The 21,870-nt window shown below is 45.0% G+C and overlaps 1 protein-coding gene across 1 annotated transcript; it reads right to left on the bottom strand.

The window, feature by feature from the left end:
- Window positions 1–907: 907 nt before the first annotated feature.
- LOC110526734 lies at window positions 908–21,778 on the bottom strand. Its single transcript, XM_036963425.1, has 15 exons — window positions 21,284–21,778; window positions 16,164–16,340; window positions 11,714–11,904; window positions 11,213–11,317; window positions 9,636–9,774; window positions 9,180–9,321; window positions 8,661–8,793; window positions 7,681–7,836; window positions 7,554–7,591; window positions 7,065–7,094; window positions 6,200–6,366; window positions 2,479–2,909; window positions 2,111–2,210; window positions 1,222–1,474; window positions 908–1,055 (listed from the first exon to the last, which is right to left on the bottom strand). The coding sequence occupies exons 2-15, from the start codon at window positions 16,293–16,295 to the stop codon at window positions 973–975; spliced, it is 2,100 nt and encodes a 699-aa protein (XP_036819320.1). The 5' UTR covers window positions 16,296–16,340; window positions 21,284–21,778; the 3' UTR covers window positions 908–972.
- Window positions 21,779–21,870: the final 92 nt, after the last annotated feature.

The following is a 21,870-nucleotide window of genomic DNA, read 5'->3' as shown; positions in this document are numbered from 1 at the left end:
CTTAATTTAAGGTTATGGTTAGGCATAATGTTAGCAGTGTGGTTAAGTTTAGGTTTAAAATCACATGACTTTGTGGCTGTGGTAACTAATGACGAACCTCTGATTGGCTCAAAATCAAGCTGTTGGCCACTGACTAGAAGCCGTAGGTTCCTCGCTACCAGGTTGTCACGCAGCAAAAAATGTGTAAAATATGGTTGCCCAAATAATAATTTATAGCTGAATGAACATATGAGACAAGTTGAGAAAACACATTTTAAATTGACTGAATTCTTGTCAAATTGGAGTTAAGTTTGAGTAATTTTTTGTTGTTCAGGTCACACTTGGACCGAAAAGTTGAGTAAACAAAAAAAGGCTGTGGAACCAGTTACTTAATAATAATTAGTTGAAACTATATTTTATTTATATTTTTTACAGTGCATGCATGAACAATGCATGAACAATTACATAAACATAAACAATTACTTTATGTTCATATCCAGGATTACATTCTGAACAGGATTTTTGGACGAAAATAGTTATAAACAGCAGTTAAAAATAGCTAAAGCTCAGACACACCAGTAAGATTGTCAAACGTTTGCCTGGTAAAATTGTCAGAGTATTGTGACAATACACAGACACAATTCCTCGCTACCAGGTTGTCACGCAGCAGCTACCGCTTTTTCTCGAGCAAGAGAAGGAATGCCACCCGCTGTGATAAGTACCTTTCAGCAGTGAGATTCTCGGTGTTTCGTGCTTTACATGCACAAATTTCGAGTTTTGATGCAATGTAAGTCTACCAATGTCCTCAGAGAAAATGTAGAAACCACCATGGGGAGTTTTACTGTACAAAATAATTATCTTGAAAAACGACCCATTCAATGTAAAAAGTGTGTCATATCATTAATTCCATTGGCTTCTTATGATGTAAATTAGTATGCAGTAATTCACGAGAGCTACAATTGAACAACATTGGAATTATAAGCCTTGTTCTCTTCAGTGATGAAGCAGGCCTTGAAGTAAGACATGAATGACAGCCAAGACCACGCCCACTGCCATGTTTGAGTCCTCAGTCGGAGCTAGAGTAGGAGAAAGTAGAGGAGAGAATCCAATTGAGGGTAAATATCACTGGTTAGTTCTACTTTATTGGTAAGTGCTGGTCATCTTTTCCCTATCGGTTGGAATACTGCCGGGCTAAAGCCCCCAAAGATAAATTGAAGCTACAGCTAAGTTTACAAATCCTACCATTCGAGGCTGTTGTAGTTGTTGCTGCTGTTGCACTAATGGTACCAGTGGGGGTGGTTGCTGGGACCACAGTGGTAGTTGCCAGTGCAGCGGTGGTGGGTACGAGGCTAACAGGGCCGGAGCGGACGGTGTAGCTCCTGGTCAGCACGTTGTCAACCATTACCTGGTTGCTGCTGGCCCTGTCACACTGATCAGGGCACTTCTGAGAGGGCCTCGTGGTGACACAGAGATACACTGTACACTCCACGTACATCTGCAGACGACAAGAGACACGATCAACTACACATGCAACACTTGTACTACAGATTGTTACACTATATGTGATCATATAGGCTAACGTTGTTAGAGAGAGTCGGACCCAAGACCACAAAAATATATTGTGAGAATAAGCATTAAACACATTTGATGGCCTTTCAGGTGGACATATACTGTTATTCAAACAGAGCTGAAAGGGACAAACACATAGTGGCAGACTGACACATGGATTGAAGTGGATAAATCAGTAATAACAATAATAAAACATGTCTTAAATTAAATATTATAAACTGGGAATGCTGATTGCCTGACAGCTGTGGTATATAATAGCAATAAGGAACCTCTGTGGTTTGTGGTATATGGCCAATATACCACGGCTAACGACTGTATCCAGGCCCTCTGCGTTGCGTTGTGCATAAGAACAGCCCTTAGCCTTGGTATATTGGCCACATAGCACAACCCCTCGTGCATTATTGCTTAAGTATGGGATATAGGCACTAGTTAGTTTATTTATTTTTAGTCCCTGGGCTTTAGCTCAACTGGATAGTCATGTTGGCAGGTTCCGGATGCCCGAGAGACAAATGGAAGCACCCTTCATATTCCAGAAGAGAGATACATGGCCAGAAAGACACACCGTGGTTCCTTTAGTTTTGATAGTGCTCAGGTTGATTCGGTATACCCTGACAGTGGGGGTTGAAGTCAGAATCTCCAGGGTTCCATTTCCAGCCGAACACCTGAGAAAGAAGGAAGACATTTCATGTTTTTAATGTATGTGAGAGAAGCGGTTTCAAAACAGAGGCAATCTCAGTAAACTATCCATTTCATAGCGACTTGACAAATTGCTACCACCTCAACTGAGTTAAATGGACAGTTTTCTGAATTCCATGCATTGTTTAGTTCATATGGCTTATTGTAGAGCTTGTATTAAAAACCCAAGTACTCCATTTGGGGTAATAACAAACAATTAAGATTGGGTAAAAATGTCAGAAAACTATCACTGACCCCTGATCCAGGATCCAGTGGCTGTCAGCCATGTCTTCTGTCTCGGACTCCATGCACTTGCCCACCATCAGCTCTGCCCTGTCCAGAGAGGTGTTGGAGAACACATGCAGGTCCAGTGTGTCCAGCCTGCTCGCGGTGCGGACCGACGTCTCTCGGCGGACACGCTGCGAGAAAGGGAGGAGGTGGCGGAACTTGGCGATTTTAGTTCTGTTAGCCATGGGCCCCTCCCCAGGCCGGTAGAACTCCAACCAGAACTTGATGATGCCGAAGGTCTCCTGCTCCGACGGCATGTTGATGGCGTACCGCGGGCCCTTGGCCTCGACGCCGGGGAAACGGCAGGCGAGCGACATAATCAGGGTGGGCTGCCGACTGATGACAGTGTTGCGTACACTTCGCAGGGTGTTGGTGTACACCATCTCTGAACCAGAGTGCTGAGGAGAAAAGGAACAGGATCATGTGTGGATATTCTGGTTCGTTCGCACATCACAGCAGACAGTCTGTTAAAACTGATTTATGGAAGGAGCAGTGGCGTGCATTTATGTATGCAAAGGGAAGCCAGGCTTCCTCAAAAAACTGACCAAGAAAAAAACATCTAAAATGATATATCTTTCATCTCTGAGTTTCATAATTTTCCTTCAAGTCGCAAGAGACTGAACGTTCTGTATCTCACCGGTGACAGCATCCGAGTGAGCGAAACAGCATTCCTCTGGCTCTGTATGTGTAGCCCATCTACCTGATGCTGTCTGGTTAAAAAAAGTATGACATTGTTGCCGCCCGTAGTATTAAACGCAAGGGAAACCAGCAAGCATTTGGTCTCCCTTGATAAAAAAATAAAAAAAATGATAGCCAATCAGCGTTGAGCTAAACTGAGTGAGCTCAAAACTGTGAATGGTCCTGGCACACCAAAAATAAAAGGTCCAGAGAGGCCAGTTTGGAATTGGCTTCACACCAATCACATCACATCGAGAGCAAAACGTTATTGACAGAAAAAAATGGATTTGTTGCATCTTGTTGCATTGTTGTCCTCGAGTGGCTAGCTAGCTAGCTAAAATTGTCCCGTTCTTAAATTAGCCATAGATGAAGAGAGAGATTTGGACTTGTAGTTTTACTTAATTCTCCTTACTGGCCAATGATTATAACAGTGATTCTTATCCAACCAACCATACATTGTGTCCCCGGCCTGAGAGCATGGAAGTTCATTATGTAGCTAAATGTAGTAGGCTAATGTTAACTAGCTGGCTCATCATTACAAGAAAGTTAGGCTACCGAGCAAGTATTTTAGCCAGGTAGCCTAGGACAACAAAAACTAAAAGCAGGTACTGTATGACAGAATCATAGACTGTTTCGTCAACATGAGAGGAGGATGGCATTGACATTTCTCTGCAAGTAGGCTGGGTCAACATGTTTTTTCTACTTGCAAGAACACATACAGTTGAAGTCGGAAGTTTACATACACTTAGGTTGGAGTCATTAAAACTAGTTTTTCAACCACTCCACAAATTTCTTGTTAACAAACTATAGTTTTGGCAAGTCGGTTAGGACATCTACTTTGTGCATGACACAAGTCATTTTTCCAACAATTGTTTACAGACAGATTATTTCACTTATAATTCACTGTATCACAATTCCAGTGGGTCAGAAGTTTACATACACTAAGTTGACTGTGCCTTTAAACAGCTTGGAAAATTCCAGAACATGATGTCATGGCTTTAGAAGCTTCTGATAGGCTAATTGACATCATTTGAGTCAATTGGAGGTGTACCTGTGGATGTATTTCAAGGCCTACCTTCAAACTCAGTGCCTCTTTGCTTGACATCATGGGAAAATCAAAAGCAATCAGCCAAGACCTCAGAAAAAATATTGTAGACCTCCACAAGTCTGGTTCATCCTTGGGAGCAATTTCCAAATGCCTGAAGGTACCACGTTTAACTGTACAAACAATAGTACGCAAGTATAAACACCATGGGACCATGCAGCCGTCATACCGATCAGGAAGGAGACACCTTCTGTCTCCTAGAGATGAACGTACTTTGGTGCGAAAAGTGCAAATCAATCCCAGAACAGCAAAGGACCTTGTGAAGATTCTGGAGGAAACAGGTACAATATTATCTATATCCACAGTAAAACAAATCTTATATCGACATAACCTGAATGGCTGCTCAGCAAGGAAGAAGTCACTGCTCCAAAACCGCTGTTAAAAAAGCCAGACTACGGTTTGCAACTGCACATGGGGACAAAGATCGTACTTTTTGGAGAAATGTCCTCTAGTCTGATGAAACAAAAATAGAACTGTTTGGCCATAATGACCGTCGTTATGTTTGGAGGAAAAAGGGGGAGGCTTGCAAGCCGAAGAACACCATCCCACCCGTGAAGCATGGGGGTGGCTGCATCATGTTGTGGGTGTGCTTTGCTACAGGAGGGACTGGTGCACTTCACAAAATAGATGGCATCATGAGAAGGAAAATTATGTGGATATATTGAAGCAACATCTCAAGACCTCAGTCAGGAAGTTAAAGATTGGTCGTAAATGGGTCTTCCAAATGGACAATGACAACAAATGTACTTCCAAAGTTGTGGCAAAATGGCTTAAGGACAACAATGTCAAGGTATTGGAGTGGCCATCACAAAGCCCTGACCTCAATCCTATAGAACATTTGTGGGCAGAACTGAAAAAGCGTGTGCAAGCAAGAAAGCCTACAAACCTGACCCAGTTACACCAGCTCTGTCAGGAGGAATGGGCCAAAATTCACCCAACTTATTGTGGGAATCTTGTGGAAGACTACCCGAAACGTTTGACCCAAGTTAAACAATTTAAAGGCAATGCTACCAAATACTAACTGAGTGTATGTAAACTTCTGACCCACTGGGAATGTGATGAAAGACATAAAAGCTGAAATAAATAATTCTCTCTACTATTATTCTGACATTTCACATTCTTAAAATAAAGTGGTGATCCTAACTGACCGAAGACAGGGAATTTTTACTAGGATTAAAGTTCAGGAATTGTGAATTTTTACTAGGATTAAAGTTCAGGAATTGTGAAAAGCTGAGTTTAAATGTTTAAATGTAAGTACGGTGTATGTAAACTTCCGACTTCAACACACACACAAAAATCAGAACTATGGACAGCCACATCATATTTAGCTTGATTGGACTAAATTGTTTTTGGTATCTTTAAGTTTTCAGGGCTGATTCGATGATGTGGAAATGTTGAAGTTGAAATGGTGCTGGAATAGTGGAGGCAGCTCCTACTTTGTTTGCGACTTGCGGTAACTGCAGAACTACAGATTTTTACCTTATCAGCTCGGGGATTCGATCTTGCAACCTTTCGGTTACTAGTCCAATGCTGTAACCACTAGGCTACCTGCCGCCCCAACATTACCTTGCTTGATCATGCTGTAGGTCATGTCACTGTCTGTTATATGCACTATGCTTTGTGGACTTCATCGGACAGAGGTTTCTTTCCGGTTTTGTGATGATACAAAGGTGTGGTTGAATTTATTCTGCCACTTCTTATTGTCTCGGTCTTAGGCCTATATATCACGGTGGCAAGGCATATGAACTAACAGGTTATAGAGCAAACAAGGTAATTATCACAACATGTAGGTTGTAATATGGCATTTTCTCTCGCTTGGCTTTTCCAGTTATTTTACTCATGCACCACTAATGGGACGGAGCCCATGTAAGTTTTGCATTTGATACAGTGGGCGGAGTCTCGTACCACTCTCTTAGTGCCGCAGCCAGTCAGAGAGATGCGGGCCATCACATGGGTGGAGTTGGACGTGACACTACAGGAAGGATGGTTGAGCTGGAGCTCTGACACAACCAGGTTCTTCAGGGTGGAAATGGGGAGAACCAGATGCATCTCAGTCTTCCCACAGGTCAGCTCTGGAAGGAGCCAGAAAGAATAATCATACACGGCACATAGAGCTTTTTAAGGACCCAAATTATATAAATGAAAAGAAAAACAAAAATAAAGGACTCAAAACAAAATATCAGACTAAACAAAACATGAATAAAGAAGAAAAAGAGTGTGATGTATCAGTGTATGGGGAGGGATCTGGATAGGAACCTGGGTTAGAGTTATGGTGAAGAGGAGGGATCTGGATAGGAACCTGGGTTAGGGTTATGGTGAAGAGAGGAGGGATCTGGATAGGAACCTGGGTTAGGGTTATGGTGAAGAGAGGAGGGATCTGGATAGGAACCTGGGTTAGGGTTATGGTGAAGAGAGGAGGGATCTGGATAGGAACCTGGGTTAGGGTTATGGTGAAGAGAGGAGGGATCTGGATAGGAACCTGGGTTAGGGTTATGGTGAAGAGAGGAGGGATCTGGATAGGAACCTGGGTTAGGGTTATGGTGAAGAGAGGAGGGATCTGGATAGGAACCTGGGTTAGGGTTATGGTGAAGAGAGGAGGGATCTGGATAGGAACATGGGTTAGGGTTATGGTGAAGAGAGGAGGGATCTGGATAGGAACCTGGGTTAGGGTTATGGTGAAGAGAGGAGGGTTCTGGATAGGAACCTGGGTAAGGGTTAGGGTAGGTCAGCCAGCCAGTCGTGGATATCAACTACACAGTGTGTTCTATACCTGTTCCAGTGGGAAAGGTCTCCATCTGTCCTGGAACAGAAAAAAAATTGTATACTATGAACATATTTTGAACCAAAGTGCACCTTTACCTCACCCCGCTTTCACCACTGTAAACAACTAAGTAACGATCCTTTCACCACTGTAAACAACTAAGTAACGATCCTTTCACCACTGTAAACAACTAAGTAACGATCCTTTCACCACTGTAAACAACTAAGAAACGATCCTTTCACCACTGTAAACAACTAAGAAACGATCCTTTCACCACTGTAAACAACTAAGAAACGATCCTTTCACCATGCTTACTCTCGGACAGATGCGCACACGCGCACACACGCAACACACGCACGCAACACACACACACACGCAACACACACACGCAACACACACACGCAACACACACACACACACACACACACACACACACACACACACACACACACACACACACACACAGAGTGGAAGAACTGTGATTGTTCTTGCCCTTACTTTGGTAAAGCCACACACATCTGGGTTCAGACTGCAAACTGTGAAGAAAAAAGGTTGTGTAAATTACATCAGACAGGTTGGTTATAACATATGCCAAAACGTTATTGGTTGTTGACAAAAAAGTTACCTGTTGGTGTTGGCCAGGAAACAAAGGGGCAAAAGAGGGGAGGGCATGTTACTGGGGCTCTGGACCCATGTGAGATTCATGGTGGCCAGGGAACCCTTGGTTTCCAGCGCTGTCCTGAAGAGGCCAGGGGGACCAACCACCACTATTTCTGACACGCTGAAGAAGAGACATACCGCAAACACAGTCAACACAGTAGAAATATGCACAGCAACTGACTAACTTCTCCATTAGAAATCCCAGATGAAAGTTTTGAAAACAACCCGTTTGTAACTTTTACACACAACGAGAGAGAGAGAGAGAGAGAGAGAGACGAGAGAAACATAACACAAAAGGAGGGAAACTCATGGAAAAGTTCAGTAGTATAACACACCTCTAGGTTGAGTAGTATAACACACCTCTAGGTTGAGTAGTATAACACACCTCTCTAGGTTGAGTAGTATAACACACCTCTAGGTTCAGTAGTATAACACACCTCTAGGTTGAGTAGTATAACACACCTCTAGGTTGAGTAGTATAACACACCTCTAGGTTCAGTAGTATAACACACCTCTAGGTTCAGTAGTATAACACACCTCTAGGTTCAGTAGTATAACACACCTCTAGGTTCAGTAGTATAACACACCTCTCTAGGTTGAGTAGTATAACACACCTCTAGGTTCAGTAGTATAACACACCTCTAGGTTGAGTAGTATAACACACCTCTAGGTTGAGTAGTATAACACACCTCTAGGTTCAGTAGTATAACACACCTCTAGGTTCAGTAGTATAACACACCTCTAGGTTCAGTAGTATAACACACCTCTAGGTTCAGTAGTATAACACACCTCTCTAGGTTCAGTAGTATACACACCTCTCTAGGTTCAGTAGTATAACACACCTCTCTAGGTTGAGTAGTATAACACACCTCTAGGTTCAGTAGTATACACACCTCTAGGTTGAGTAGTATAACACACTACTCTAGGTTGAGAAGTATAACACACCTCTCTAGGTCAGAATGAAAGGTGACAGACACGTTGATCTGCTCATAGGGCAGAACGTAGATAGTGGCTCCCCCTGTTGGTGTCAGTCCTGTAGTGACCGGCTCAGCAGTGCAGCTTGAGGACGCCTCCTCCACTGAAACCAAGAACAAGACAAAAGTTAAGGTTATTTAGTTTTAAACAACTTTCTTTTTAACCTCCTTCAGGTATCATACTGTATATGATTGCTCCTTTTCAAGAACTTTGGGTGTATCTCAATATAAAATGTTGCTACCGGTACATAAATATGGGTAATTCATCCATTACTAACTACTGTGTTGAAATTGTATTTTTCAAGAGCGCTTGATAAATCAATCCCAGGGTGCCTCAGATCAAGACTGAACAACACAGCTACATCATAGAGTCCAGTATGTATAGTTATTGAGAACAGACCAGCAGAATATACCTAATGCATTTCCCCCTAAAACAGGCCCATCAATAAAGAGAAGACCGCGTGAAATAGTTTGTGTGTGTCAGTCTCACCTGTAAGGGACAGGTGCAGTGGGATGGAACTGAGTGCTTTGGGTTTGTTGGTTTGGGTTTGGCCTGAAAAGTCCTCCACCATCAGCTGCACAGAGTATTGGCCAGCGGATGATTTACCGTTGTACAACAACGTACACGTCTCCTATGAAGTAGCAATTTAAACAAATTCAACAACATTTATTTGAAAACAATTGTTCTTTGTTTTCCACATGCCTGAAGCCGAAAGTCTCGCCCTAAAAAAAACCCAAGTCCAACAAATATCTCTAAACTGGTTTAACCTCCCCGCACATTTAGATGGTACATGATGCATCCACAATGACCGATTCATGTTTGCTATTTCTCTGGATAGGAATGAAATCTACACGGTTCTCTATCTCCTTTTCTTGGCTGTTTGGGGCATCGTAACAGTCACTGCTGTGTGGACTAACACAAAGACACAGATAAGTTACGACTCACCTCCTCCATCTTCAGAAAGTTGTACTGGGGGCAGTCAAGGCATTCTCCAAGGTCAGCCTGGGCAAAGCGACAGAGCACTGTGTCCCCATCCAGGTCCTTCACCGTCAGTGGGAAGTGATGTGGGCAGTTCACACGAGCCCTGACACAAGAATACACACTCAGTTAATATCATATGTAACTTAAGAGTTTTTCTCCCCACTTTATTATATATATATATATATATATATATATATTCCTCCTGGCAGCGTCATTAAATAGTACCCGCAAAACACCAGTCTCAACGTCAACAGTGAAGAGGCTACTCCGGGATGCTGGCCTTCAAGGCAGAGTTCCTCTGTCCAGTGTCTGTGTTCTTTTGCTCATCTTAATATTTTATTTTTATTGGCCAGTCTGAGATATGGCTTTTTCTTTGCAACTCTATCTAGAAGGCCAGCATCCCGGAGTCGCCTCTTCACTGTTGATGTTGAGACTGGTGTTTTGCGGGTACTAATTAATGAAGCTGCCAGTTGAGGACTTTTGAGGCATCTGTTTCTCAAACTAGACACTCTAATGTACTTGTCCTCTTGCTCAGTTGTGACCCGGGGGCCTCCCACTCGTCTTTCTATTTTGGTTAGGGCCAGTTTGCGCTGTTCTGTGAAGGGAGTAGTAGTATTTCTCTCATGGAATAGCCTTCATTTCTCAGAACAAAAATAGACTGACAAGTTTCAGAATAAAGTTATTTGTTTCTGGCCATTTTGAGCCTGTAATCGAGCCCACAAATGCTGATGCTCCAGATACTCAACTAGTCTAAAGAAGGACAGTTTTATTGCTTCTTTGATCAGGACAACAGTTTTCAGCTGTGCTAACATAATTGCAAAAGGGTTTTCTAATGGTCAATTAGCCTTTTAAAATTATAAACTTGGATTAGCTAACACAACGTGCCATTGGAACACAGGAGTGATGGTTGCTGATAATGGGCCTCTGTACGCCTGTGTAGATACTCCATTAAAAATCAGCCGTTTCCAGCTACAATAGTAATTTACAACATTAACAATGTCTACACTGCATTTCTGATCAATTTGATATTATTTTAATGGTAAAAAATGTGCTTTTCTTTAAAAAACAAGGACATTTCTAAGTGACCCCGAACTTTTGGACAGTAGTGTATCTCACAAACAATAAGTCAGACACACAGGCAGTTTGAGGACTGGGACCCTGTTTTGAGAGACTTGAAGAGGCTGTAGCGGAACCGAAGAGCTTGACAATCGGGATGAGATACAGAGGAGAAAGAAAAAAGTATGGGAAGGAAGGAAGGAAGGAAGGAAGGAAGGAAGGAAGGAAGGAAGGAAGGAAGGAAGGAAGGAAGGAAGGAAGGAAGGAAGGAAGGAAGGAAGGAAGGAAGGAAGGAAGGAGAAAACGAAAGGGAGAGAAGGACAAAGAGGAGAGAAAAGGGTCAAAATGTATCAGTCATCATGACCAAATAAATCACACTACATATCAACAGTCAAAACCGTGAGAATGTGTAGACTAGAGTAAACAGAGTAATGTTTTTATGTGCAGTACAAGACTCAGGTCCAGGTTACAGTGAGTTGAGTTACCTGAGAGGAGGAGGCAGGCTGCAGTAAGGGGGCTGGTTTAGTCTCAATGGGTTAGACTGGTTGGAGGGTCCAGCCCACAAGAACAGAAACACATTCACGTTGGACCTAATTCACAGTTACAGGGGAGTCAAATAAGTATGTTTGTTTTTCACTTTTCCTGAAATGGTGTGACATAACCTGCAAAATGGTTGCTTTATAACACATAGACAACATAATGCATATGATATAAAGTAAGAATGATCAGTCATGAAACTGCATTATACATTAATGTTCTGAATTGTGAGGACTGAGGAGGTCTAATGTCCAACTGCATTGAAGTAAGTTCGTGTAACATTTTCACCATTATGAAACCAACTCATGAAACCTTACGGTCTTCAATGTTGCAGAAGCTAGCACTGAACATGACCAGTCAGTGTGTATTGATTCTATAGATGTTCTACAAAAGCACATCAAATGGTCACAGTGTAATAATAATAACAGGTCTCTCAGCGAATCACATACCCCACATTCACGGTGGCCTTGTAGTTGCTGGGAATGGTCCTCTGCCATTGGCGGACACACCAGCCTGAGGCGGGCTTCTGTCCTGTGTAGGGTAACGAGGTGGTATGCACGACACAGTCTTCCCCTGTCTGACACACTCCGGAGAACGTAGGACAGGGAAGGGCAGAGATCACGGTGTAGTGGGCCCTCACCTGCCAAAGGTAACGTGAGGTCAGGAGGTCATATAATTAATTACATGGTAACAATGAGGAACTTGGTTTTAGGAATTCAGCACTCATTGTCTACCTGTTATTGGTGCCTAAACCACACTGTATTTATTGGCTATTTACCATTTTATCAAGTAAATCGAAACAAACAAAAACAATGAAAACAACAGGTAAATCGCAGAGACTGCAAAATACCAGTGTAGTAAGTAACCTGGAGGGGCTGTGTGTTTACAGCTGGGAGGTACAGCAAGAACCTGTCAGGCTTCGAAGAGTGATGGGTGTGGAGTCAGGCGCAGAAAGCAGAGGATTCAGAAAAAACACTTTATTCCGTACAATCACAGCGCACAAACTCCAACATGTACTACACTGGTACATACGCTGTACAGCGGAAAGTCCAAAAGACAGGAACACTCCTGGACCAAAAACAGCAAACAAGCCCGAACACAGGTGTCACGTTCTGATCATCGTTTGTGTGTGTTTTCCTTGTTTTAGTGTTGGTCAGGACGTGAGCTGGGTGGGCATTCTATGTTGGATGTCTTGTTTGTCTATTTCTATGTCTGGCCTGATATGGTTCTCGTTCAGAGGCAGGTGTTAGTTATTGTCTCTGATTGGGAACCATATTTAGGTAGCCTGGGTTTCACTGTGTGTTCGTGGGTGATTGTTCTTAGTGTCTTGATGTCCTTGTTCTGTGTGTATGTGCACCAGTATTAGGCTGTTTCGGTTTTCGTTACGTTTATTGTTTTGTAGTGTTTGTATCGATTCGTGTTTTACGTTAGTTTAAATAAACATGGATCGCAATCTACACACCGCATTTTGGTCCGACTCTCCTTCACATACAGAAAACCGTGACAGAATCACCCACCACAACAGGACCAAGCGGCGTGGTAACGGGCAACAGCAGCGAAAGGAGGAATGGACATGGGAGGACGTTATGGACAGCAAGAGTATGGACTATACTACTTGGGAGGAGATAGACAGTTGGGCGGTCGACCCAGGGAGAGTGCCGGAGCCCGCCTGGGATTCGATGGAGCAGTGCGCGGAAGGTTATCGGAGAATGGAGTTGGCGAAGCAAGCACGGCGGCGCGGACGGAAGTATGGCTACGCCAGGTAGGAGACCTGGGCAAACTCCCTGTGCTTACCGGGGGGCTAGAGAGACCGGGCAGGCACCGTGTTATGCTGTGGTGCGCACGGTGTCTCCAGTGCGGGTGCATAGCCCGGTGCGGTACATTCCAGCTCCGTGTATCGGCCGGGCTAGAGTGAGCATCGAGCCAAGTGCCATGAAGCCGGCTCTACGCATCTGGTCTCCAGTGCGTCTCCTTGGGCCGGCTTACATGGCACCAGCCTTGCGCTCGGTGTCTCCGGTTCGCCTGCATAGCCCAGTGCGGGCTATTCCACCTCGCCGCACTGGCAGGGCAACCGTGAGCATTCAACCAGGTAAGGTTGGGCAGGCTCGGTGCTCAAGAGCTCCAGTGCGCCTGCACGGTCCGGTCTACCCAGTACCACCTCCACACCCCAGCCCTCCGGTAGCAGCTCCCCGCACCAGGCTTCCTGTGCGTGTCCTCGGCCCAGTACCACCAGTGCCAGCACCACGCATCAGGCCTACAGTGCGCCTCGCCTGTCCAGCGCTGCCAGAGCCTTCCTCCTCTTCAGCGCTGCCGGAGTCTCCCGCCTGTTTAGCGCTGCCAGAGCCTTCCGCCTCTACAGCGCTTCCGGAGTCTCCTGCCTGTTCAGAACTGCCAGTCTGAGTCTGCAAGGAGCTGCCAGTCTGCAAGGAGCTGCCAGTCTGCAAGGAGCTGCCAGTCTGCAAGGAGCAGCCAGTCTGCAAGGAGCAGCCAGTCTGCAAGGAGCTGCCAGTCTGCAAGGAGCTGCCAGTCTGCAAGGAGCTGCCAGTCTGCAAGGAGCTGCCAGTCTGCGTGGAGCTGCCAGTCTGCGTGGAGCTGCCAGTCTGCGTAGAGCTGCCAGTCTGCATGGAGCCGCCAGAGCTGCCAGTCTGCATGGAGCCGCCAGAGCTGCCAGTCTGCATGGAGCCGCCAGAGCTGCCAGTCTGCATGGAGCAGCCAGGGCCGCCCAGTCTGCATGGAGCAGCCAGGGCCGCCCAGTCTGCATGGAGCAGCCAGGGCCGCCCAGTCTGCATGGAGCAGCCAGGGCCGCCCAGTCTGCATGGAGCAGCCAGGGCCGCCCAGTCTGCATGGAGCAGCCAGGGCCGCCCAGTCTGCATGGAGCAGCCAGGGCCGCCCAGTCTGCATGGAGCAGCCAGGGCCGCCCAGTCTGCATGGAGCAGCCAGGGCCGCCCAGTCTGCATGGAGCAGCCAGGGCCGCCCAGTCTGCATGGAGCAGCCAGGGCCGCCCAGTCTGCATGGAGCAGCCAGGGCCGCCCAGTCTGCATGGAGCAGCCAGGGCCGCCCAGTCTGCATGGAGCAGCCAGGGCCGCCCAGTCTGCATGGAGCAGCCAGGGCCGCCCAGTCTGCATGGAGCAGCCAGGGCCGCCCAGTCTGCATGGAGCAGCCAGGGCCGCCCAGTCTGCATGGAGCAGCCAGGGCCGCCCAGTCTGCATGGAGCAGCCAGGGCCGCCCAGTCTGCATGGAGCAGCCAGGGCCGCCCAGTCAGCATGGAGCAGCCAGGGCCGCCCAGTCAGCATGGAGCAGCCAGGGCCGCCCAGTCAGCATGGAGCAGCCAGGGCCGCCCAGTCAGCATGGAGCAGCCAGTCAGCATGGAGCAGCCAGAACTGCCAGTCAGCCAGACTCTTCCACATCTGCCAGACTCTTCCAGATCTGCCAGTCAACCAGACTCTTCCAGATCTGCCAGTCAGCCAGACTCTTCCAGATCTGCCAGTCAGCCAGACTCTTCCAGATCTGCCAGTCAGCCAGACTCTTCCAGATCTGCCAGTCAACCAGACTCTTCCAGATCTGCCAGTCAACCAGACTCTTCCAGATCTGCCAGTCAACCAGACTCTTCCAGATCTGCCAGTCAACCAGACTCTTCCAGATCTGCCAGTCAACCAGACTCTTCCAGATCTGCCAGTCAACCAGACTCTTCCAGATCTGCCAGTCAACCAGACTCTTCCAGATCCGCTAGTCAGCCAGGATCTGCTGGATCCAACTACCTGCCTGGGCTTCCTCTCAGTGCTGAGCTTCCTCTCAGTCCCGAGCTACCCCTCAGTCCCGAGCTACCCCTCAGTCCCGAGCTACCCCTCAGTCCCGAGCTACCCCTCAGTCCCGAGCTACCCCTCAGTCCCGAGCTACCCCTCAGTCCCGAGCTACCCCTCAGTCCCGAGCTACCCCTCAGTCCCGAGCTGTCCCTCTGTCCCGAGCTGCCCCTCTGTCCCGAGCTGCCATTAAGGAGGGTTGCCTATCTAGGGACGCTAAGGAGGTGGACTAAGACTATTATGGAGTGGGGTCCACGTCCAGCGCCAGAGCCGCCACCGCGGACAGATGCCCACCCACACCCTCCCCTATAGGTTTAGGTTGTGCGTCCGGAGTCCGCACCTTGGAGGGGGGGTACTGTCACGTTCTGACCATCGTTCGTGTGTGTTTTCCTTGTTTTAGTGTTGGTCAGGACGTGAGCTGGGTGGGCATTCTATGTTGGATGTCTTGTTTGTCTATTTCTATGTCTGGCCTGATATGGTTCTCCTTCAGAGGCAGGTGTTAGTTATTGTCTCTGATTGGGAACCATATTTAGGTAGCCTGGGTTTCACTGTGTGTTCGTGGGTGATAGTCCTTAGTGTCTTGATGTCCTTGTTCTGTGTGTATGTGCACCAGTATTAGGCTGTTTCGGTTTTCGTTACGTTTATTGTTTTGTAGTGTTTGTATCGATTCGTGTTTTACGTTAGTTTAAATAAACATGGATCGCAAGCTACACGCCGCATTTTGGTCCGACTCTCCTTCACATACAGAAAACCGTGACAACAGGCGAGCTAACTGAACTTAAATAATCCCAACACAAAACAAGGAACAGGTTAAACCAATTAGACCAAACAAAACGAAAAGGGGAAAAGGGATCGGTAGCAGCTAGTAGACCGGTGACGACCGATGAGCACCACCCGAACAGGAAGGGGAGCCACCTTCGGTGATATTCGTGACAGAACCAATCAACATGGATTTGTAATTCATTTGAATACTGCGCACATGTGCATCATAACATAGAAAGCCTATCATTATCACAGTGCATATTTTAGGTCAATCCTGAAATTCCTAATACAGTGTTAAAAGCTGACAGCACTGGTAATTAACAATGTGTAACCTCACCATATTTCCTCCACTTTTCTCTAGAGGGACAACATTGACCACTGCACCCAGAGAGGTGGCCTCACAGACAGGGTAGGGCAGGAGCAGGCCTAGGGCCACAACCAGGTGCCCCAGAAAAACTTGGATCAACATCAGAGCTTTTCACACAGGGATGTGTATCGAAGGAAGCTTGGGCCTCTGGAGACAGAAATGGAGGTCAGTTAGAGGGCAATCACAAACATGAAACACAGACAAACACACTCACTCTTATTTTACAAAACAGGATCAATATTGAGACAATGACTAAACATTTGTAAATGTGCTAGTAGTAACGCAACTTAAATTATTGTAGTCTTTGTAAAAGTCAACAGGACATCAACACATCAAGGCTAGAATGTTATGAATGTGGACATCCCTGTTGTTTTTGTATAACGTCTCATTCTTTTCCAGTTCCAACACACATTGTTATGGAGACTTCTCTGTCAATAACAGCTAGTTTTCAGATTTCCCCTCCCCACTCAGACCACTCCCATACAGTCCTTGCTTGAGAAATATTTTTCTGATAAAAAGCCATTTTTGCCCATTTTAATGGATAATCCATTACAGTAAGGTACCAAATGTTACCCAGAAATGTGATATTGATATAAAAACAACTGCAAGGGGCCTTTAAGGAGTAATTCCAAGCCTGAGGAATTTCAAGACTAACCTAATTTGCCCTCATTGGGTTTCAGTGTTACAGGGTGAAAACTATGACCTGTTCATTTGTATGTGGGGATGGTATGCAAAGAAAATCTATTTTAAGAATTCAGTTTTAAAAGTTACAAACACTGTCCTGTATAACTTCTAAATACGCTGATCTTATTGGCTGTCAGTCATTTCACCCATAGCTCATTCAAAGAATGAGATCTTACATTTCTCCAGCCCTATCCCTCTGCTTTACAGAAAACCAAGTGGTGGGGCTGCAATTGACTGACAGACTAATTAGGCCTTGCTCAAGGACACTTCAGATTCCTGAAAGTCTATGGGAGATTCCATACACCTTGTGTCCTCTCTCCTCGTTTCCTTATCAGAAGCTATTGGATGAGAAAACCAGATGTCCTGCTCCTTTGACATTCTCCTCCAATGGGTTTTGAGAAGGAAAAAAGGAGAGAGGACGCAAGGCGTATAAAATTGAGATCTTCCTCAAGGCTGCGTTTTCACAGACAGCCGAACTCTGACCTTTTGCCCAATTATTGGTATTTTGGACAATTATTGGTCCTTTGACCAATTAGATCAGATCTTTTGCCAAAAATTGTAGAATTGGGCTGCCTGTGTAAACTAAGCTACAGGACTGTTTCACCAGCATAGACTGGAATATGTCCCGGGATTCATCCGATGGCATCGAGGAGTTTATCACATCCGTCACCGGCTTCATTAATAAGTGCATCGACGACGCTGTCGTCCCCACAGTGACCATACGTACATATCCCAACCAGAAGCCATAGATTACAGGCAACATCCTCATTGAGCTAAAGGCTAGAGCTGCCGCTTTCAAATAGCAGGACACCAATCCAGACACATAAGAAATCCCTCTGTTTTCCGACAGTCAAAACATCAAGACTAAGATCAAATCCTACTACACTGGCTCTGACAAAGGGAAACCCAGGGACGCTTCCCAGGGACGTGAGCCTACCAGACAAGCGAAATACCTTTTATGCTCACTTCGAGGCAAGCAACATTAAACCATGCATGAGAGCACCAGCTGTTCCGGAAGACTGGGTGATCTCGCTCTCTGTAGCCGATGTTAGTAAGACCTTTTAACAGGTTAACATTCAGACTGATTACAGGATGCATACTCTGAGCATGTGCTGACCAGCTGGAAAGTGTCTTCAATTACATTTTCAACCTTTCCCTGACCCAGTCTGTAATACCTACGTGTTTCAAGCAGAAAACTATAGTCCCTGTGCGCAAGAACGCCAAGGTAACCTGTCTAAATGATTATCGCTCCGTAGCACTCACATCTGTAGCCAAGAAATGCTTTGAAAGGCTAGCTCATGGCTCACATCAACACCATAATCCCAGACACCCTGGACTCACACCAATGTGCATACCGCCCCAACAGATCCACAGATGACATAATTTCTATTGCACTCAACAATGCGCTCTCCACTTGGACAAGAGGAACACTATTGCTCAGTGTTCAACACCATAATGCCCCCAAGCTCATCACTAAGCTCAGGACCCTGGGACTGAACACCTCCCTATGCTACTGGATCCTGAACTTCCTAATTGTCTGCCCCCAGGCGATGAGTGCAGGCAACAACCCATCTGCCACACTGACCTTGAACACGAGGGCCCCTCAGGGGTGCGTGCTCAGTTCCCTTCTGTACTCCCTGTTCCCCCATGACTCCACGACTGTGTGGTTGCGCACGACTCCATCATCATCATTAAGTTTGTTGACGACACAACGGTGGTTGGCCTGATCACCAAAGAACGATGAGACAGCCTACAGGGAGGTCAGTAACATAGCAGTGTGGTGCCAGGACAACAACCAAGTTAGTTAAATAGACCCCCTGAATTGACCCATGAACTCTTGACTCATCACATGCTGCTGTTTATTATCTATCCTGTTGCCTAGTTACTTTATTCCTACCAATATGTACATATTTCTATTTTGTATGTATTAGTGATCCCCATTAGTTCCTGCCAAGGCAGCAGCTACTCTTCCTGGTGTTTATTATGGATCCCCATTAGTCCCTGCCAAGGCAGCAGCTACTCTTCTTGGGGTCCAAACACATTAAGGCACTTACATTACATATAATACAAAAGATAAAACAGTACATCATATAACATTATTACACCACTACATATCTACAATACAAAATGTATATACCACCATACAACAATATTACAACGTACGTGTGTGTAGAGTGTGTGTGCTAGCGTTTGTGTGTTCATGCGAGTGTCTGTACCTTTGTGTGTGTCTCTTCACAGTCTCCGCTGTTCCATCAGCTGTATTTTTATCTGATTTTTAAATCTGATTCTACTGCTGGCAACAGTTACCTGCTGTGGAATAGAGTTCCATGTGGCCATGGCTCTATGTAGAACTGTGCGCCTCCCATAGTCTATTCTGGACTTGGGGACTGTGAAGAGACCTCTGATTCTACCTTGATGTTGGCGGCTTCCATTAAAGAACATACTCTGTGTTCTGTTAGACAGGTACATCTTTATCCACAGTATAGCAAGGGGGTGTAAAGCCATAACACATATGTTTTTTTCCAGCAGCAGACTAAGATCGATAAGCAAAAGCTGCCCTGAAGTCTAACAAAACAGCCCCCACAATATTTTTATCATCAATTTCTCTGCCAATCACCAGTCAGTGCTGTGCGTGGTGAATGTCCTTTCCTATAATTGTGCTGAAAGTCTGTTGTCAATTTGGTTATTGTAAAATATCATTGGATCTGGTCAAAAAAAAAATCCAAAAGTTTACTAATGTTTGGTAACAGGCTGATTGGTCAGCTATTTGAGCAAGTAAAGTGGGCTTTACTATTCTTAGGTAGTGGAATGACTATTGCTTCTCTCCAGGCCTGAGGGCACACACTTTCTAGTAGGCATATCTACCTCAAATCCCTGCACATCGACTCAGTACTTACCCCATGTAAATAGCCAAGTTATAATTACTCATCCATATTCCTTGTTTTTATTTTTCTATTATTTCTCTATGTTTCTCTCTGCGTTGTTAGGAAGGTCCCGTAAGTAAGCATTTCACTTTTAGTCCACACTTGTTTATGAAGCATGTGACAAATAACATTTGATTTAAACGTAGTCTGAGTAAGGAAATAAATGACCTGTTAAGACACCACTTCAAGGGACTTGAGGGTAAGTTGGTTAAGATACATTGAATTAGGGCGTCTCAGAGAAGGAGTGCTGGTCTAGGATCAGATCCCCCATCTTATTTATTATGAACTAAAGCCAAGACCAGACGGCTATTCTACAAAGGAGGATCAATAAGTTCGCCAGCTAAATTGCCTAAATATTCTGAAATAACTTGACATTTTTTTGTAAGATAAGATTCAAATGGGCATGGACTAATTAACATAAAAAACATTTAAGTTTAGCATAAAAATCTATAGTTATGTCTAGTTGTTGATCAAAGTTAGCTGCTTAACTCATTGATTATGTTTTGTAGTATACCTCTCAGGTCTCCTACTTCAGGAGGCTTTGTGAATACGGGCCCAGGTTGAAGGTCAAAGTGTGTGCAGGCTTTTGTTACAGCACAACTAACATACCTGACAACCACCAGGCCCTGAACTATGTCAGCTGACCAGAAAAAAATTCAGCACTGCAACAATGACCGGAGAGAACATTATGTTACTGAAGGAAACAAACTCTACTTCCCTTAGAGGCAATTGCGACATCAATTTTTGTACTTCATTGTTGAATATTACTTAAATGCATCATGTTAGTTCAGTCTTACCCCATCAGAACAATACGCTTGTTTTACCACTTTATTTCTAAAAAGTGAATTTAAACACTAGCTTCCTAACATAATTTTATATCATAGCTGGTCAGTCTTCGCATTCTCAGCCATCTATGAATTTGAGTGGTTACATTCAGTCCCATCCCTCAGCCATCTATGAATTTGAGTGGTTACATTCAGTCCCATCCCTCAGTCATCTATGAATTTGAGTGGTTACATTCAGTCCCATCCCTCAGCCATTTACCATAACAGTGGTGGGGTGGCAACTTTGTTAATGTTTGAAATGCATATTTCCCCCTTTAAAAAGCTCATACCATTGACCCTCCACCCCTTTCCTAAACACCAGGACGTGTTAGAATGTGTGGAACCCAGATGTTTTGACCATTGGTCTATGCCTAGTATGAAGAAACTTCACAGGCTGCGTTTACACCGGCAGCCCAATTCAGATCTTTTGCTAATTCTTTTATTTCTACCACCATAGCGGATGTGATATGGGTCACAACTGGACAGTCAGCAAAACAAATCAAGTGGGTTCTCAGGTTCAGTGTAAACACAGCCATAGCAGCTCAAATCCCATCACAACCAAGAAGTATAATCATGCTTGTCAGAAGCCCAGCCTCATGACCCCAAAAAAATACATTCGGATTTAAAAGTTTAGGAATCTCTTCCCGCCAATACCAACCTTAATCACTCAACGAAGGGTCTCTTGGTGTTCAGACAGACAGCTGTCTGCGAGTTGAGTGGTCCGATAGGAAGTTCAGGCTGCATCTCAGCATTCACGTTACCTAGTACGTTGCTGGGAATGCACTTGAATGAAAGATGCTAAACTGGCTGGACCAGTGGCTCTGACTAAGAGGAAACAGTATGACTAAACTACAATGAGTGACGGATTTTTAGCACAAACTGAAACTAAGCCAAGTAAATGGCATTTTTTTTTGTTAATTATGGCTTAAGCAATTGGACCACACCTCACTAGGATATGCAGCAGGACAGAACAAATGGTTTGAGGAGTAACATTATGGACTGATTTCTAGACAGAAGTATAAAGAATACTTCAATAATTGTCAGTGACTGCAATCCACACTAAGTTAAACTAGCCACTACCAACAAATATTAGCATATTTGGACCAAATCCCATGTTACTCAACCACCCACATTTAGCATGTTTTTAATTTCATGCCCAAAGCATCTCTTAATGGGGAGTTTTATGCAACGTCAACAAGTAAGCCAGAGGAAGACTTAAAACAAAGAAGCTTCAGCAACTGTTAT

The sequence above is a fragment of the Oncorhynchus mykiss genome, chromosome 26, assembly GCF_013265735.2.
Source record: "Oncorhynchus mykiss isolate Arlee chromosome 26, USDA_OmykA_1.1, whole genome shotgun sequence".
Classification (NCBI taxonomy): Eukaryota; Metazoa; Chordata; class Actinopteri; order Salmoniformes; family Salmonidae; genus Oncorhynchus; species Oncorhynchus mykiss.
The sequence above is the reverse complement of the archived record's forward strand: the minus strand, read 5'-3'. Positions and strand labels throughout refer to the sequence as shown.

Coding starts and splice junctions, on each gene's coding strand:
- LOC110526734 (XM_036963425.1), bottom strand. CDS start 16,295: ATGTTGATCCAAGTTTTTCTGGGGCACCTGGTTGTGGCCCTAGGCCTG. Junction 11,318..11,713: donor AAGGCCACCGTGAATGTGGG/GTATGTGATTCG, acceptor ACTGTGAATTAG/GTCCAACGTGAATGTGTTTC. Junction 9,775..11,212: donor AGCCTGCCTCCTCCTCTCAG/GTAACTCAACTC, acceptor TTCTTGTGTCAG/GGCTCGTGTGAACTGCCCAC.